At 41.2% G+C, this 19,775-nt stretch overlaps 1 protein-coding gene across 4 annotated transcripts in view; it reads right to left on the reverse strand.

Annotated features, from left to right (window-relative positions):
* NKAIN2 (sodium/potassium transporting ATPase interacting 2) overlaps positions 1 to 18,804 on the reverse strand; it is a 555,084-nt gene extending 536,280 nt beyond the window's left edge. For 2 of the 4 annotated variants that reach the window (XR_008972171.1, XR_008972170.1), the window contains exon 1: positions 18,613 to 18,804. Coding sequence is in view for 1 of the 4 variants with exons in the window: in XM_057409393.1 (XP_057265376.1) it covers positions 18,613 to 18,666 (54 nt within the window). In the remaining 3 variants the exon portion in view is untranslated. The remainder of the gene's footprint in view (positions 1 to 18,612) is intronic. The other 2 variants (XR_008972173.1, XM_057409393.1) reach the window with 2 other exon arrangements.
* Positions 18,805 to 19,775: the final 971 nt, after the last annotated feature.

The raw sequence follows: 19,775 nt of genomic DNA on the forward strand, positions 1-19,775 counted from the left end.
GAAAAAGAAAAAAAACAGAGAAAACACAAAAGAGAAGATTACAGGAATTATAACAAGCAGCACATTTCCAATGAAGTAATCATACTTTTTATTACTGGCAGTCTGGATGAAAAACTGAAGCAATATAGCAAAGCCACTACATTAATGTTTTTGACAATGAAAACAAAACCATAATGGTGGCTACCAATAATTTCCTTGAGTCACTTGGCTGATACACAGGTTTCATGGACTGTTAGTCTGGCAACTGAATCAGAGCTCCCAAAAGCTAAGACTTTCAAAGCTGCCAGAAGGGCATTTGGGTGTCCATTTTATATTTAAATGTTAACAGATTTGGGTGACTGATAACAGGGGCAGCCTTCAAAACCTTGCGTTTTGTTTTCACAAACTCAGAATTGATCTGTTGAAAGCACACTTGCATGAGCAGACAGACACTGGAAACATGAAGGAACATCACTGACCTTTGGTAAGACCAGAAAGTACACCATTCATCTGACAGTAACAGAACTGCACTTAGAAAGACTGTAGGTCATAATGAAATATGTTTCAACTGTAAGGGGGGTCTTTCTGGTGGTTTTTCTTCCTTGTCTGGCAGATGGCAGTAAGCAACATTAATCGGATGGATATGCAACAAATAAGCCACAACATCCTTTTTCCCCCCCTCCAAGATTTAAAGGGCAACAAAGCCAATGGGAAGTAGAGATAAGGAAAACAAGGCAGTTCTGCCAGTGGGATACCACGAACAGAGTCACAGAATCACAGAACACCTCAAGTTGGAAGGGACCAAGGATAAAGACCTACATGATAAGAATCATGTAAGAATACAGGACAACAGTCAGCAAAGACTCCATTTTGTGAAAAACATGGTTCAGGGACATTGAAAAGAGCACCCACGAAAATTACTCAGAAAATAAAATAAAATAAAATTCAAACACCATAATATCTTTAGCTGTTCTGGAAATTGCTCTAAGGAGCTATTCAGAGAACTAAAAGAGCCATAAAGGGATACTTAAAGGCAAAAGACCAGACTCTGGTGGCCCTGTGCACTGCTGTTGGCCCCTCAGGTGTGGCCTAACACACCTGAAGGGGACTCTCAAACTCAGCCTGCGGCAGGCTACACAGGCATGGTGCTGCTGTGCCGAGAGGGTGCAGAGCTAAGGCAATGAACAGAAAGGAGCGATGTTATGACAGTTATCAGGCTGCCCAGATTTAGACTTATTCATTATTTCTCCCAGGCACACAGAACTCTTAAGTATACTCCTTTTTTTGTGGAAACTGTCTTTAAAATCTCACTGAATAAAATCAGACCATGACCAATAATGTAGCAGAAGAAAGCAAGCTGAAGAAATTTCCCTTTGCAAGGCTTTTTTACTGATGATGACAGGAACAACCACATCTTCGAGTACAAGCAAAAAAAAAAAAAAAACCAACTTCTGTTTGATCCTTCTACCTTAAGCCTGCTTTTCCTGACAAAGCAACTTGGTGTTGTAATAAAAGTAGTTTTTATAAGGAATCTTCTCAGGAGTTTAGTTAATGCTTTTTGTAAGACTTTTTCATTCATGAAGATGCATTTGTCCTGGGGCCTGAATCTAGTTTTTTGGTAACAGCGATGATTAGTTTTGAACCATTTTACTAAAGAAGAAATTAAGCAAGATCACTTCTGAAAGGGAAAGCATTAAGCATTAAAGTTTTAGATCCATTTTCCACTGATTGATGTCATAACTCTGGGCAAGTGACTGAGATTATTTCTACCCGACTCAATACCACACTAAACAATTCCCCAGTGTACAGCTGCTCTTAATATTATTTATGCATCTTATAGCTCCATCACAGAAAACAAGAAGTCCAAGGAGATGAGCCCAGGTACATTTCTTTAGGGAACTCTTCTATTTCACACATATGGAGCTCAGGTCTCTTTTTTCTTTCTCTGTCCTGTTGGCCCAGACTGAATCAGAGATGGACAGATGCTCCCATTTCCCCAGGGCTGCTGGCAAGGGAACTGTCTCTCAAGACAGCTGAGAAACAAAGGCTTCAGCCCCAGTCCACTTAAGAGGGCAATTAATGGATGTTTTTTTCTTGTGTGCAAAATAACAAGTCGGTTACTATGTGAAAAATGGGCAGTACTACAGCTGCCACCGCTCCTTCCCCAGACACATCATGACAGAAGTGACCAAGCCTCCCCCAGTAGGAAAAGAGCAATCTCAGTGTCTGACTCCAGTACGGGTGGCAAGTGTGGATCCTAAACCCACACAGATGCCTAATGTGGATGTGGGTGGACACGTAAACCCAGCCCATAAGGGGGACGAGACACCTTCCCCATCCCCAGCATCACCCCAGGAGTACTTGTACCTGCCCTTCTCACTCTGTTCAGAGAAACCAAGCAACTAGCTTGAATTTTAGTAGACTCTCTAAATATATTCAATATAAACTACAGATTTGCTACTGGGCTAAGCATGTTAAGGCTTTTTTACAAAATGAACTTTAAGTGCATGTGCTTGCTGCTACAGCACATAAGCTAAAAGTATGGGTTTTTTCCATCCACACCACTCAAATGGCTCAGCTCTTCTCTCCTAGGATTAGCAAGCCACCAATGCCTGGGATGAACAGAAATGCAGAGTATTTCTCCACCAAAGGATACATCAGAACTGATGGTCAGCAATACTGGTTACTGGCATAACAAAGACATCCTTGTATGCATGTGACAGTCCACCCTTGTTATCTCTACAGACCTCCCTGTTCTGCCAGGCACTGTCTTAATACGTCTAAAGAAGGGACAAAACTGATGAGATCTCTGGTCAGCAAGATCCAGAAGCTGGTGTTTTCCATATGTATTCACTTCTGCAGTTTACACCATCTCTGAACAGTTCTGTATTTCTGTGTTCCCAGCAGGGTCCTGGGTCTTGCCACGTCCACTCATTACCCAGGTTCCTTTTTCTTTTCTTCTGCTCTCCTTCCTCTTCCTCTCAAATTAGAAGTCTAGCATTGACAATAATAGTAGAAAGTAGCAAAATTAATGACCTTTCCCATTTAATTCGATGACATAAATATGAAACATCTATCATCTACTCAGCTTGTAGGTCTGCTTAAGACTAATTCACCTCTGACACATGCACCAAGATAAATTCATCTCTCTTTCTAATATACTTCCATTAGTATCAGATTTATCATCCATTCTCCCTAAGTCTTGAGTACCACCCATGCAGCGTAGGTGAAGATGACTTTATTCAATTCAACAGTATTCTATTTTAAAAACTCACAGCACACACATTCAGAGCTATGACTTCATTCAGGCATATTTGCTTAAGCTGTTATCTCCTTTGTTGCAACACTGAGCTGAAAATGGATACGCAATCTATCGTTCATATGCATCCTTTATTAAACATATAGTTTAAGACTCTGCTTGTGCCTAAGCTACATCTACTAATCTTTTTCCCCAAGAAGTCCAGTTTTCCAACTCAAGCTGTAGAGGCATGTGAGTTTTTCTCTGAAAGTCCCCAATTCCATGAAATATAGAGGGTCATCATGTATACACAGCAGAGCACCTACAGCACGTGAAACATCACTGCTTTAAATAAGAATTTGACATCAAATATCTGCCACATCATTGAGACATACCCATTTTTTTCTTGTTAGATAAACATACATGCATTTCCTGTTTATATATCCATATATTGAACAAATGTTTCAAACTGGCAGGCTTCCTTCAGCCTCTTTATCTCATATGAACCACAAATCTCTGGAAAAAAAAAAACAACAAAACCACAAAACGTTATTCTCTTTGACATTTTGGATTTCAGAGCAGTATAAAAAGTGGCTGGTCCAGAGTAAAGACATCTCCGTGAAATTAAATTCCCCAAATTCAAAATCAGTCCCATCTGTGATGTATTTTCTTTCCTTCCTCTTCCCTCCATCTGCATCCCCACTTTTCACTGTCGTTCTGTTACTATGTCAGATACCAGTTCTTATTTCCTAACGGAACTTCTTGAATTCAGTCAGCTTTACTGCCATTCTGTTCACTTACTGTCAGTGGATTTTCTTTCACTAAAGATGCATTTCCCCAAGATGCACAGTATTTTGGGGAACCTTTCTGCTTCTTTTTCTTTTTTTTCTACAAGAGAACTGATATTCTCTCACATGTTTAACCACGGTTACCTATGGGAACAAAGACAATAGTCCAGTGAAATGCTGGTGGATTTGTTTGGCAATACATTGCCTTGTCACCAAACAGTTCACTGATAACTGCAATCAAGAAGACTCATGAAGCCTCAATGGCATATGAAAGAACCAGAGTGATTCTATTCAGAAATACTTCATATTTATTAGTAGCTACTTAGTAGGCAATTCGTGCTGCTTACAGAGCTTAGTCGATAGCTGTACAAGCAATATTTCTCACAGCAGCAGCAGCAGCAGCAGATGGCAAGCTAATACAAAAAATATCAATTAAGCAGTGGCTCTATGTACCTTTTCCTACTACCAAGGCATTCAAAGGAAGTAATACAAGCAGAACCTAAGCAGTGAAAAGATACGAACAGTGACAAAAAGAGGGTATGAAAGAAAATGGCTCTCGGATACTCCATTAGTGCCTGTCAGCTCTTGGAAAGCAGAGACTCAGTCACAATTATGAAGGTAAATAGTGCTTATAAGGATGAATTTTATTAACTCTGTTTTATAGCTTTCCTATTTACAATTATATACATCTTATTACATAAACAAGACCGAAGAAATAGCTTCCTTTTTTGGTTTTGTTTTGGGTTTTGTTTTATTTTCTTGATGTATTGTGCAGATCCATAAGAAGATGCTCTAATTTAACAAATCCAGTTATAGCAGAGTGTGTGTGACTGGAGGGAACAGGAGGGAACTGAGTGAGTATCTACCTTTCAACTCTGCTTTGCTTTAGACCTGGCCTGCTTCAGAAGCAGCACATTCCATCCATCATGCAGTATATCTGCCGCGACAAGTGATAACACCCCCGCAAAGGAGTCCTTTATTCTCCAGGTCCTCTGTCAGCAAGCCACCTAAAGAGACTAGGGCCCTACAGCTGGTCCAGGCAAATCATAGGTTGCCTACCGAGGAGAGCTTGTCTGTGCTATTGCACAGCTGACTACAAAGATTAAGGCACTGAAAGCAAATACAGAGGAGGGAGACAGAAAAAAAAAAAAAAAAAAAGAGAAAAAAATGGTCCATATATACCTATTCCTACCATGGAGTGGGTTCTGCATGGGGGCAGAAAGAGCATAGGTACTCTGTGTACCCTACATACTAATCAGGACCCCATATTCTCTATCAGGTTGGTAGAGGTGCTGGTTCTTCCAGAGCATGATTTAGAGCACTTCAATTTTCAAAGTTTGAAAATGCTGACAAAGAGCAGTGAATTCCCCCCTAGAGGCACCTGCCTGTCTCCATCATCTTGATAGGCAGCCTAGGTGCTGAGGTAGCTGGTGGGAATTCCTCTCAGGTGCTTGCATGGATGGGAAATTATGGCAGCAAATAAAAAAGAGGTACAATGCTCTCCAAGATCTCCAATAACACACACTAGGAATACTTAATTTAAGATTATGCCAGCTGGTTAGTGAAAGACCTTGTATTACTCCTGCAATCATAGGGAGACTTCTGATAAGAACTTAGTAGATACACATCTTCCTTAAGGGATTATTAAATGCCTACAGAAATGCTTTTCCTTTCCAGGGCCAACTTCCTTATGGTACCACTACTCACAGTGTGGGGTATTTAGTAAACCCACCACCGTGTAAAACATTATTAACTTACTAATTTAATGAAGAATGTCCAAGGAAGCATTTATTTTCTTACATATTAGGAATATTAACTGAAGAACAGAATTTTCTAAACTATGTTTAATAAAAAATAAGGATAGTCTAACATTCCTGAAACGTTAATGTGGAAGCAAACCGTGGCCCAAAAATCTAGCCAGAACAACATAACAACAAGAAGTGCCAATCAAATATATTTATGTAAATTTGTAAAACTGCTTTTCAGCTCACCATCAGCTCCTGTCAAGACAATTACTGATCAATATTCTGTCAAGTATAACATAATTCTAGAGATTTTCTTTATCCCTCACCTTAACCTTAGACCTGCTGAAATTCAACTTAAGTAAAAAAAAAAAAACAAAACATGTTTACTTTCTGACCTTTTAAAAAATATTCTCTAAGCACATTTTACCTTTATCAAATTTGAAGTTCTAAAGCGATTCGGGTGGCTGCATTAGAATGCTGACCTTATACAAGCTGTAGGATGGTTATGATGTAGAGTACCATACTTTTAGTGGAACTGCATAGTTACCCACCATCATACACTGATCACTTGGGTCTAGGCTGAACTTTATGTAAGAAACCCACAGCACAAACCCATGCTGCTCTAGGAAAGATCTGCACAATTAGGAAGACAGAATTCTCAGGAACCACATCATTCATAGAGACAGGTTCATCACATACTCCTGTTGATGCTGCACATGGAAATGGTCCTGGGAGATTACTCATCCCTTCCCCCAGTAAGCATGCCTCAGCACACTCCTCCCAACATATTTCACATCTTCAAAATAAATGGGATAAAAGCTCTAAACTACAACTCTCTGCTAAAGAAGACCAGAGACAACCCAGTGCCAGAGTCTCAAGTCTTTGAGTGAGCACAAACCTCCTCCTCCACCTTCCCGCTGGATTATTTAGATAAGCAATTGAGGCAATTCACTGTGAAATCATTTAGCACTGCAAGAATGTGGCCAAGTCGGCAGCCATCACTGTGTTGAGGTAAGAAGAGTGCCAGCATTTCTTGGCCCTCTGGATGCCACCATTCACAGCTTACACAGAGGACACTGAGTATGTGTTCATCAGTCTTCCCCAGATCCCAGCCACAGCTTGGCACTAGAAACACAGGGAGACATCTGTTAGAGCAGCAAAATCTTGTCCTAAATCATGCAGGTGGGCCTGGGGTGCAGAGGGCAGAAGCTCGGAATCAAGTTCTCCTGAAATCTAGCAAGGTTAAAATACAAGGCTGGTATCTCCCATATATTCCAGTTATGACAGACATACCTTCCAAACTGCCTCAGAGAGTGAGGTTCTAAAGTAGCTTTCTGGCACCTGTTTGTAGCACCAGTTTCCACTTTTATAGAGATTAAAAATACCCCAGACAATTAAAAACTTGTTTCCTTTTAAAGTTTACCACTGACTGTGATGCTATTCCACGTTTCTCTCAATCACCTAACCAGTCCAGCTATGAGGGTAAATGAAGTCCCCACCTTCCAAAGCCACCTTTATTGAATGTGTCCATACCTGCGCCGAACACCAGAACAGCTAGGTTCTAGACTGTGGTCATTCTCCAGAGACCTCAAGCTAAAAGGCAACAGGGAATTTACTTACTATAAATCTAGATTTTCTAATTCATATAAAAACATACTACCAGCATGTCAAAAGCCAGCTATTTTTAAATGGTGCAATCATAAAATGAAATGTCAAATATCAACTGTTCAATCCATTCATCACTGTAGCTCTGAATAACTGTCTTGTCTTAAATTAGTAAGGAAACTGTCTGGAAGAGATGCTGCAGTTTTACGACTAATAGATTTCACCTTCAAAAAAAAACATCACCCCAAATACTGCAGAACTTCCAATTTACTCAAATTTTGAAAAGCAAACATAAAACAGCAACAAACGAGAAATCAACATAAACACAGAGGCATGGGTTTACATCCCCTAAGCCAGTCTGAGCTAGCCACTATGAGCTATGGAGATCTGAGCTGACAGAAGCAAGCACGTAAGACTGCACACATGCAACTCATTACAGTAGCCAAATGCCAAGAGGTGGTTCCTGAGAATATGTTCTTGGATTTGATATGGCCAACAAACCTAGTTCATTGCAAATGGTTTTCTCTGGATGAGTTTACATTAGCTCTTAATGGCTTTATGATGGTACTGTGCCACATCTATATTCTTCTTTGCTCCAAATAGGTCCAGTTCTCAGCAGAAGTGACAGTGACCAAACCACCATTACAGCATCTGAGGAACTTTGGATAAATCTACTGAAATCCTTTTTTTAATCCTGATGGAATGAGAGAGACTAAGGAGTTACCATAAAATGCTTACAACTTGGAAATATCCACAGCACACCAGTCTTCCTTGTGGCTGCCCTAAGCTGATAGGGACCTGAATATCTGACCTTCTAGTGTAGGCATTCAGCACAACCTGAGAGACTCAGATGCTTCTGTATTTGGACAGCACCCTTCTCAGTCACCTGTTACAAGGGCCAAGTAATAACTGCTGGAAGTTCAAAATCTTACAGCCACAGCACTTGGAACAAGTACGTGAATAAGTCCCAGATCCATCACTGCTTCATTCCTGCAGTTAATTAACTGAAACCATGAGAGCTCCGGAATCCCTCATCAGTGTAACACAGAGGAGGGTTACACTCATAACTTCTATTGTCAGTGGTAGTTATGTGTATGTGCTGGACAGAGAAGAGCAGCTGTCCTCTAATAAGGTGCTAGTCATGACAAATATAATACTGACATGGGACCCACATAATTGTCTTCGTAAGCACACTGCAAAGCAAGAATGATTGCAAAATGCCAGGAACTAGGAAAAAAAACACATCATTCCCCTACACACTTTTTTTAATTTCAATTCACAAAGAACAGCACATTTCTGCAGCAAATAGGGCTTACTAGAACACCTGCCTTTTGTTGTCCTTATGCCTATCTGTGATATTACACAACAGATACTTTATCGGTGTCCATAAATAACTTTTATTATGCATCTGAAAAAGCAGTTTAGCACAACACAGAAAATACCATCCTTTCCAGCTGTTGAGGCCAACAGCTTTCTCCTGTACCTGCCATTACAGCCCTACCCCTGCATGATGGCTTTAATCTAAAAAAAAAAAAAATAAAAGAAAGAAAAAAAAAAATTGCGGAATATTGCATCCAGCTCCAGGTTTTTGTGGTACCAAATTCACTGCCAGCTCCACACTCAGGAAAGCCAGTCTGATAAAATCCAAAACAATGAGCTTTGTTTTCAGGAAACACTGAAGTCCATGTCTTATGTTAACACTACCAGTGCCATCATCTGGCTTGTTACCAGATGCTGTCACTGCCTGTAACTGCTACTAGTGTCAAAGAAAATAAAAGCTAACCAGCCTCAAGGACACAAGACAGGCATGGCCAAGAACTTAAAAATAAATTTAAGAAAAGAAAGAAAAAAAGGAAAATCAACTTTACAACATCCATATTTTCTTTTTTTCTTTTCCAGACAAGCCTCTTACTCTTTTGCATTCCTTTAGCTGCTAATGCGTTCATTTGTTTTACTGACATTTGCTCTGCCAATTTGAACAGTGATGTAATGACATAGGACTGCCTGATATCCAGTGGTACTTACAGCACCTTTGTCACTGGTGGCTCAAGTGCACAATGAACAGTATCTTGAGTTGAATCTATCTGTGGCTTTGTTAAGGCAACAATGACACACAACAGGCTTTTTTCTCCTTTTGTTTCTGTGCTCTGTAATAGAACAGCCTGCCACAGAGACTGTGACCAAGCATAATGAAAAACGCTAAGCCACTGTTGGTCATGGCAAAAAATTTGCAAACTTCACATATTGTTTAATTGTTGAAGAATGGCTTTTCAAAGATCCATGCATTGTTCTGAAGAGACATGGTAGCATCTATTTTCCTATCCTCACAAAAGCTTTCTATCTTCAAACAATAAGAATATACTCGATTGAGGGCCAATTAGTAGTTATGAAGAAGTTTAAAGGAATTTTAGTAAACTGACCCATGGTGTGAATCACCTGGAAAGGAGCTACATAATTTCCTAAAACACTTAATCTTTCTTACACAAGTATTAGTCAGTACTTTAGATTCAAGACCCTTTATCTCCATCTTGTTCTTTTAGACCCATTTAATTCATTACTGTGGGATCAGACAGAGAGACAGTAAATGCTATTCAAAGTGAACAGGAGCAGCCCTTTGCCCCTTGTTCTAGATCTCTAGCGTGACTTCCATTGATACAGAAGTAATATTATGCATCACTCAAAAAAAAAAAAAAAAAAAGTTCCACAGTCTATTTTCTTTCATACAAAGATAAGCAGGCTTAACAATATAATGAAGTAAATAAAGGTACAAGCAGAAGAGAAGCTGCAGTTCTGTTCCCAGCTGGGCAGCAACTCAAAGATCCCTATACAGTGGATGGAAGCAGGCAGCCACCTCCATAAGGCAGTTCAGAGCATATTCATTACATGTATAAATGAGATAGCATGAACCTTTCCATCACCATCTGCAGATGGTCCTGCATTTTTGCCTTCTGAAAGGTAACATGACATACAAACATGACAGGTATCATCATTTCAACACATCTCAGAAATTATAGAATTAACCTCACATACTGCCTTCTGTACAAGACTCTACTAATGGGAACTCCTCCATAAGAAAAGGAAGGGGGAGGAAACCAGACCTCAATCTGTTATGACATGAATATAGGATACAACAGACTTTTCCTATTCCCATTCATATAACTGTGAACTTTCCAGTTACATGTAACTGGTGACTTGTCACTAGAGATGCAGTCCACCATCCCAGCTGGGGGGGGGGGGGGGGGGAAGAAAAAGAAAGAAAAAAAACAAAGAAACCGTGTTGGAAAGCTGTTACTTCAAACAGCATAGGAAAATCTGAGAATCATTTATGCTGTATAAATGATACTTTTACTGATTTTAGCAATCAGTATAATAAGCAGCATTTCTTACATACATTACATCATCATGTAGGCAGCAGAGAACCAAGTTTGTCTATAAAAGCTAAATTTGAACCTCAAATGAAAGACATTTCAAGGTATCTGGATATATGTAAAATTTAAGTGGGAATCAGCAGAGCCCTAAACTGATAAACATTTCTCATAAGTTATGTATGAATTAAAATCAACTTTTTATTAAAAATGCATAAGTATGATCTGTGGTGAATAGAACTATTAGCTATGCATGTTTACTTCTTAGTGAACACAGAAATCAGTAATTTTTCTTCTAAATGTCATTTCTATCAGAGGGCTATAGAACGATAAAATGCTGAAACAATTCTCCAATGCCATCCAGCTGGTACATGTACATCTGGGGAGAGGGGAGAAAATAAACTCTGGAATGGGAATGTCATTTCAACTACAGAGTCCATTCTACTTTACAGCCCAGGTATCACTTCACAGCCCTTCTCTTTTACTCACTATAACTGGAAAAAAAAAAAAAACCTGGATGAAAATAAACTATTTGAGGCGTTAAAAATACTGTTTTCAGTGCATTTTTTATGATTACACATTCTTTACAGCCATCCCTGTCTTCCTCCTCACTCCTGTTGGAAGCTATAGAAAAACATCCAAAACCCAAAGAGAGCAAAAATTTGTTTTATCCACTTGATTTTAGCATTAAAATTTTAGGGGCTGTTATGGGACGTATACACAAAAGCTGATAATTGCCCTGGTGAAGCCAGGCTTTTTAGTTTCCTTCCGCAGTCAATGCAGACATAAATACCCTTCCAAAACAGCATTTCTCAATATGCAGATCACAGTCACCTTTAAAACCAAAAAGTCCACTAGTGACTACTGAAAATGCAAGAGGAGGAAAATGTAAATAATAAGTACTGTGAATGGCAAAAGAGTATACAATGGGCCTGTGATTCCTCCTCTCCCAGCCCCTCCTGAGAAGCCTACTTAAGCTGAAGGACTGCTTCCTTTAAGACACAAATCTACAAGGAAGTTTAGGGCAAGAAATAATGTTAGTCAACTCAGACCTGCCCTCTGAAGGGTCCTTTTTGGACCAGAGAGGAGATTAAAGATCCGTCAGAAAGTCAAGATTTCTGACATACTTTTTTTTTTTTAAAGCGTCATTTGGCATAACTGTCTCTTTTGGCATTTTACACCTAGGATAATCTCTTCAGCTCAGTGGAACCATGGGACCAAAAACGCAGTTTTCAGATACTGGCTGAATCTAAGTCCCTAAGTCCAGGGAGTCAAAACTTCATGCTAACTGAAACTAGATGCTGAGACCCATGTCATATGATGCATCAGCATACTGAAAAGACCTCAAATGGATTTAGATTCTTTACTGGAAAAAGTCATCAAGTAGTAGCTTACAAAACTTATCTGCTGCACTTGCATTGTACACATGTCCACAGCTCAGCCTGGGACAATAAAGTCACTACTGACTCCAAACATTAAGTTTCTGCTTTGAACTGTTCTGCAGTGGAACCTGTTCCTTTCTGTTCACTACAAAATGAGAAAATTCTCTCCACTGAATACAGAGAGGTTTTAGTGTCTTTTAAAAACACTTACTTAATACTTCTTTGTAAAGAAATGGGGGGGGGGGGAACAAAAGGAAAAAAAAACAACAAACCAAAATAAACAAAACAAGAAAACACCCTGCCGCTCATCATTCAAGGTGCTAGCACAAATTTGTGTCAATATGAAATTAACTCCTACCGTCAAAGATTCTCCTCATGGCTATACAAGAAAAGTAACTTCACCAGATATTCTAGGTCCTTATATTCAGGCAGTTTATTCAGCTCCTCTCAACCCATTTAAGCCTTTCTCTCCTACCCATCATCACAGTATCTGAATGTTGAGTCTGCTCACTGAACTCTGAAGAAGTTCAGTTTCAACAAGTAGTGAATTAAACCTGCTATTCAGCTGGTCTGAAATCTTTTACTCCTGTAACTTAAAACAACATACTTTTCTTGAATTGGTCATTCACAATTATTATTCATTCACACTTTTACAAAAAATAATACTGCACTATTCATAGTGAACATCAAGCTACTTAAATTAAATGACATAATAGAGCATTACCTCTGACATTCACTTTTTGTATGCATCACTATATTCAACCTCTAGTTACCAGGAAAAAAAACCAAAACCAAAACCAAAACCAAACCAAAACCAACCAACAAACAGTTTGGTTATGAATCATCAGTATTTTATCTCAAGAACAGAAGAAAGTGTTTATTTTCTACCAAGGTCTCACGTAAAGCTAAAAAGGTTGCTACATATTTCTTTCATAGCAATAAAAGATGCTAGCTCTCTGAATTCATGATCAAGTTCCTGTTTTATATATTCCTACCAACACCTCAAAATCTCCTTACACAACAGCATCCGAACATACATCTGTGGAAAGTCTGCTATTCACGACTGTCTTATTTTCACTGCTTAGTAGAACCACAATGGTTTTGGATACAATGAAACTAAAACTTACACTTTTCTATCACAATTGAAACAAAGCAGGAAGCAGAACTTCAAGGTAGCACAGACACAAGTTGTTGACACAGTCACAATTTCAAAGGCAGTACTTATATTTAAGGACTATCTAAAACACAAGAAACAATTCTACTGTCTTTGTAGACTGATAAACCTACACATCTGCAGTCTAAGAGCAGCAACATAACTTTCAATTCCACATGGAAAGCCCATGCCTTTAATTCCCCTTTTGTTAGCAGAAAATGTAGGAACATGTACATGTCATCAGAATTTTCCACTTCTCTCCTACAGCTGCTACTGAAAAACTATTGGCAACAGTGACAATGAAACACAATTAAAACACACATGCAAAAAGAAAAAAACAACCCTCCCAAAACCCCAGCAATTAAAAGCATAAACACCAAAAAAAATCACTACTGCTTCCCCATGACAGAAATTTAAAACAAGAAAAACCAAACATGCTAAAAACACAAATGAAGTGGTTTTGTGTACTACTGGAAAATACCCTGATGATAAGCATGGTGTAAGAGCTTGTACTAACAAAACTATGTTCTTCATTATATAAAGCTGTACAGTAGCTAATCCTAAAGAGGATCTGGTGTGAATGCCACGACTTTGCTCTTTGAGGGACCTCACCCTAATCTGGTAAACCTCACATCCTGATGGTCCAGAGACAATTTAACCTGCAAACTGTTAAAACACAGGTCTTTCCCCAAGCAAGAATATTCATGGTATTAAACTGTGCTAAACCTTGTAGGTAGATTTGTGATAGAGGCTAGAAGTTGCTATGATCCCCATTCCTGAAGTGTCTGAACAAGCATGAGGATATTTGCTGTTCATGTTTAAAAAAAGGCAAGCCAAAACATTACAGGACTGATCACTAACGCAGAGTTTTTTCTCTAAGAATCAACCTCTGTTCTCTGTAGCTACACATACTGTTGTTTTATAGTGCACATGAGACTTTGAAAGGAACAGGGCACACTTCAGTCTTACGTCAAGTGTGCAATAAAGATTACAGGCATCTTCCATGATGTCAGAAGTCACAGAAGAGATGCGGTAGGCAATACTTCCCAGTTTGTATGTAATTAATTTCCTGGGTTTGCGTGGTCCCACCACTTTTTTCTCACCACAGATCAAATCCATACCTCTGTGTGCAATAAGGTAGCTAAATATGTGGTTATGGATGTTGGTATCACAGGTAAGTATAAAAATAACCTCAGTTGATACAGTTTTTGAAATAAAGTATTTGAATTTTCTCTTAATTCACATTATTCACTTGTGGAAAAGCACAGAACAAGGACATATCCATATAAGATGCTAGTTTTTCAATCATTTTTTCCACTAGCTCCAGGCAAAGATAAAGACTGGGCCTACGTTATCAAAAGGAATCAAATCTGGATGCCTTTGTCATTCTGCGTGGCCACAATGACATACCAGGCCAGTGGCTTCAGCCAGAACTGTAACTGGAAGAGTTCACAAAGAGATAAAACCAGGTTGTGTGTCTTATGCCTCAAACAGCAAGGTGTTAGTGAGGATAAGGAGAGACTGCAAACATACATTTTCACGCCTGTGAAAAAAACTGATTTTCAGAAACAGGGGACTTTGTGCCCATTATAATACATGCTTCTTTATAGCATCAGACTGAATTCCTCAGAATCACTAACTGGCCCCTGGGATAGATGCAGCTTGTTTAAAATTTTACATATTTTTTAATATGTATGGAATATCTGAACTGCATTACACCTTAAAAAAGGAAAAAGAAAAAACAGGGAAAATGTACAATAAAATTACATAAATAAATTCAGTAAATTCAGATAGAAACTGAGAAAAGGTAATGCAAAAATGAATTATCTCTCATCTAATTAGCCTTGAGAGTACAGCAGTCCTTGTCTGACAGATAGAAACAGTGAGGCAATGATTTCTGAAGACTTCAAGTTTCCTGAAGAAATGTTGTCCTTTCTCATCACTGCACTTTAAGAAAAGAGCTTCTAGGTTGAAAACATGCAGTACTTTTTACTGTTTTGCCACTGCTCCCAGTTCTCCCAAGCAGCAACAGTGGACACATATAAAGTTCCAAACTGGTTTCCATGGGGTTCTTGAAGCTTTCTACAAAGCCCAATAAATCTTGTCAATTTCACCTTTGCTGCTCTTGCTATTAAAAAGACTAAGCAACAAGATACTAGTGTTACTCATGCAAGCTATTAATAGAAAAGGTGACACTCAAAAATAAAAAGGTTTAAAGCACAAAATGCCATAGCAGAGAATTCCTTCAGTGTAACCAGGATAGTTGACATACAAGAAGAAACACAGAACCCCTATGCCCGGGGTTATCTTCACGTAGACAAAGGACAACAGAGAGCAAAATTAGTACCTTAAAAAAAATTAAAAGATATTTTGAAATAATTAGCTGTGTACACAGAACCCAATGCCTTGGTTGTAACATTGACAAAATTAGCTCTTACTTGCTGTTAATTCTTCTCATTGGCTATAAATGTGAAGGTAAATGAGCTGTCTGAGGTTGTTTTCCATAGTACAAATGAGAGCACAAACAGGAAGGTATATGTTAATAAGCAGGGGAGTAATGATCAGTATTCCTTTGAGAACAGAAACATTCCTTGAGGTTTTTTATAATCTGATAGTACAGTATGCTGCCTTAGCTATAAACATTTAAAATGCATTTATGAAAATAATTCTGCTGTGCAGGGTCTCTCAAGTCGATGTAGCTCTACTCCTGCACCAGTATTTGAAACAACCACTTTTTTTTTGTCCATTCACAACATCTACATCATTTATACATGTACAGTATGCAATGGCTTCTCTAATGAACTGCAGTATTCCTCAATATTATTTATTGTACAGTGCCTACAAAGATAAATTAGATCACCACTCCCTAGCTCTGCAGAGATGGAAGAAAATATTTTTAAAAAATGGAAGAAACCTTTCTTCCCCTCAAACGGAAGTGTATTTTCTACTCCAAGTATGACCATTTTAAAACTAAAACTCAGGTATCAGTAGTAAATAATCTTCACACTAGAAGTTTTCTGCATTTTTTTAAGTATGGTTATCATTTTAGAAATGCCTCCTATGCCCATCTCCTCAGGCAAGAAAACTTCTTCCTCCTCTCTGATTTGCATCGGCATTAACGTGGCTGCTAATTCTAGGATGAATCTTGACAGCATTTGCTCCTTTAAGTAGCCTTTACCTAAGAAGTAGTGACAACTGATCTATCACCCACAGGCCTACTTAGGAGAATTAAGTCTCCTTGACTTAAAACTCATGACCTGTTCCCATCTGATGGCATATGGCACATGAAAGACTATGACGTGATTTTAAGGAAGTGCATCTTTTTTTTTCCATTCACAAGCCTTTTTTCTCATGTAAAAGATTATTCCTGCTTTGGATCTAGCTAAATGTCATTATATAGGCTGAGTGTGATTCAGAGGTTTGTGTTGCTGCTACCACATTTTTTTCTTGTTCAGTAAAAAATTTCAAGTTTGCTTTCAGTTTATGAAAGGATGTCAAAAGTTCACTTCAGCTACTCCAGAACACAATATTTACTTTTTTAAAATAGGACTATAGATCTATATTTGACCCTGTAGTTTACGACCACTTTCAGCTTACAGTAATGCTACAGTTCTATATGAGCTTACCTGCTTATCCACCTGCTGATACATTCCTATGGGGCACTTCCGTTGATGTTCTTACTATGAGTTTTGCATGTATTTTTCTCACCATGAGTTAGCAAATACATTTTCCTTTACAGACTTTCAGAACAATAATAATTTAACATAATAGTACATTTCATAGTCATCATAACCCCTAGTTGATGAATGCATAAAAAAAAATAATAAAATCAACCTTTTATCTGCAAAAGGTACAGTTTAAACCATTTTTTGTTTCCTTTGCAAGGAAAAAAAAAAAACAAAAACAAAAAACCCAAACTGAGAAGTATTCCTCTGAAACTTACATGGATATGAAGAACTTCAGGGATTAATTTTATGTTTCCAAATTGCTGGAAAAGGTTACATTCCTACCATTCCACTCAGATTCACTACTTCTAGTCAAGATTCTTTTTTTTTAGACAGTGTGCATGAATAAATCACATCTGATATGACACATGCAGCTACAAAGAATCGGGTAACTTAGGTGGGTATATACAGATAGCATGCTTCCCAGAACATGAAAGGATTAAAGGTTGATTATAACAGATAGAAAGACCATAGGCATTTTGAATTTCTGATCTGCTAACACATCTTCTTTTCCCTATGTACTGTTTTTACTGATTTTGGTCCCTGAAATCTACTGGGTTTTGTCTTCTGTAGTTCTCTTAGTACCTGTCTGCAAGAGAGGAATTGGTGACAATGCTGGTTGCTATTGATACCGACTAACACTTTCTCAGCAAAACTATTCAGTACAAGGTAGAGGGACTGAGTAACGTGAATTATTTCCTCCCTGCTATAAGGTTAACTGCTTGACAAAGGTGCTTCCAGCACATGAACACTTGGTCTAATGAAAATAAGAAATGGAGCATATTCCATTCATAGGTCTTTAGCTGCATGTCCCTGCATCCAAATCACATGAATTCTATATATCATGTATCTGATGTCACAACAGTAAAATAATCCAAGTATCTATTACAGGAAGAGATATTTCTCTATTTTCTTTACTTAAAACCCAGTCTCTTCTAAGGTGCTACAACACAATTGTATGGTCTCACTGTCTTGCTAAAAGGATCTATTTTTAGGCAGCTTCTTTGTTATCATTATTTCAGAGCCTACTTTTTAAACTCAGTCTAATTTCACTGGTAGCTGAGCTTACAAGCGCTGCCACATGTCTCTCCTAAAGGTAAGTATAAATATGTAATTGGTTTAGTTCTGTAACAACATAATGACATAACGTTAAAATCCACTGGCCATTAAGTCTGACAAGGTTGGGGGAAGGGTAGGCATAGGGGGGTGGGTATAAGAGCTCGGGCAGAACTTCACACACACCTGTATGGCAAACTGTTCGCAGGCTGTGCATCACCTCTGACACGGCCGCGTCCCTGCTTTACGCGAAGCCGGCCGGCTTGCCAGAGAAAATCAGGTACCAAGTTGAGTCAACGCTTGGGAAAACCCCCCGAGTTTATTAACTCTGCCGTGCGCCCACCGCACCCTCCCTAGCAGAGCTTCCGCGAAACTACCTGTAATGCAGCCCTTGTGTCCCACCCTGCTACCTCACGGGTCCCCCATCCCGGCCCCGCGCCCAGAGCTCGGGCGCTGGCCCCGCGGCTTTCCATCGGGACAACGCGGGACCCGCCCCGCCGCCACCCCCTCCCCTCCCGGGGCTCCCTCTCGCCAACACCACCCCCCCTTCCGCGGGCCGCCCCCGCCGCCACTCACCAGCTGCGCGCCACACACCGCCACCAGCGTGCACCGGCCGCTGCAATAGCCCATGGCTCCCGGCACCCCGCGCCGCCGTCCCGCGCCGTCCCGCGCCGCGCCCACTCAGGCGGCGGGAGAGCACCGCCCGGCCGCCGCCCGGCTCCCGCCTGCCGCCAACGGCGCGCCCCAGCCCGGGACCCGCATGGGGGCGCGCCCGCCGCCCGCCCGCCCTAGCCGCGGCCGCAGCGCCCGCCGCCTCGGCGGCCGCCGGCAACGGGGCCGGCCACCTCCGCGGAGGGCGGCAGCGCCGGGGGAAGGGCGGCGGCAGGTGCCTGCAGGAGCAGCCGCCCTCTGCCGCGCAGCCCCAGAGGCATCTGGGCTTCAAAGTTTGCCCCCTCAACTCCGCTCGCAAACCATCAGGGCTCACAGCCGTCTGCGGCGGGGGGAGGCGCGGGAGCGGGGGGAGGAGAAGAGGAGGGAGGGACGGGAAGGCGAGGCAAGGGGAGACAAGGCAGGCGGCGGTGCTGAGCTCAGTTCGCGGTCGGAGAGCGGCTTTCCTCCTGGCCGCAGCACAGCAGCTCCCCCACCTTCCTTCCTTCCTTTTCCTCCTCTTTCTCCCGGTAGGGCTCATGCAGCCCCAGCAGCGGAAACCCCTCGCCTGGGGGGCTCTCCCGGGGGGTGGCGCGGAGGGGCGGCGTGGCGCAGCTGCGAGAACGGGAGGCTGCCGCCACTTTGAGAGGGCGCGGCGAGGGCGGCTTCACCCTCCGGGACCCCTTTGTCTCGACGGGACATCTCTCCGTGTTCAGTCCTTCCGGGGCTCCCCCGCATGGCACCGCGCCCAGCCGGGGCCCGCCGTAGCCCAGCCGCCTCTCAGGCACAGCCGCTCTGCCGGCGGGGCGGCTCAGGGGCGCGGAACATTACGCGGCCCCCGCTCACGGCAGCGCAGCGAAGCACACGACGGCCCGCGGGCGCGGAGCCGAGCCGGCGTGACCCAAGCTTCGCTGTGGGTTGCGCTGCTGCCGCCTGCCGGGCCGCGGCCGGCGGTGCACGGGAAGCCGCCCCAGCCGGCTCCTTTCTCCCCTGCTGCAGAGGCCGCTGCTCCGGCTGGCACCGGGGAGAGCTCCCCGAGACCTCCAGAGACGCGCCGGGAGCCCTAGCCCTTCCACCCCAAGCAGAGGACA

Source organism: Pezoporus wallicus, unplaced genomic scaffold (genome assembly GCF_028554395.1).
Source record: "Pezoporus wallicus isolate ANWC-B61680 ecotype Strahan unplaced genomic scaffold, APGP_CSIRO_Pwel_v1 contig_3817, whole genome shotgun sequence".
NCBI lineage: Eukaryota > Metazoa > Chordata > Aves > Psittaciformes > Psittacidae > Pezoporus > Pezoporus wallicus.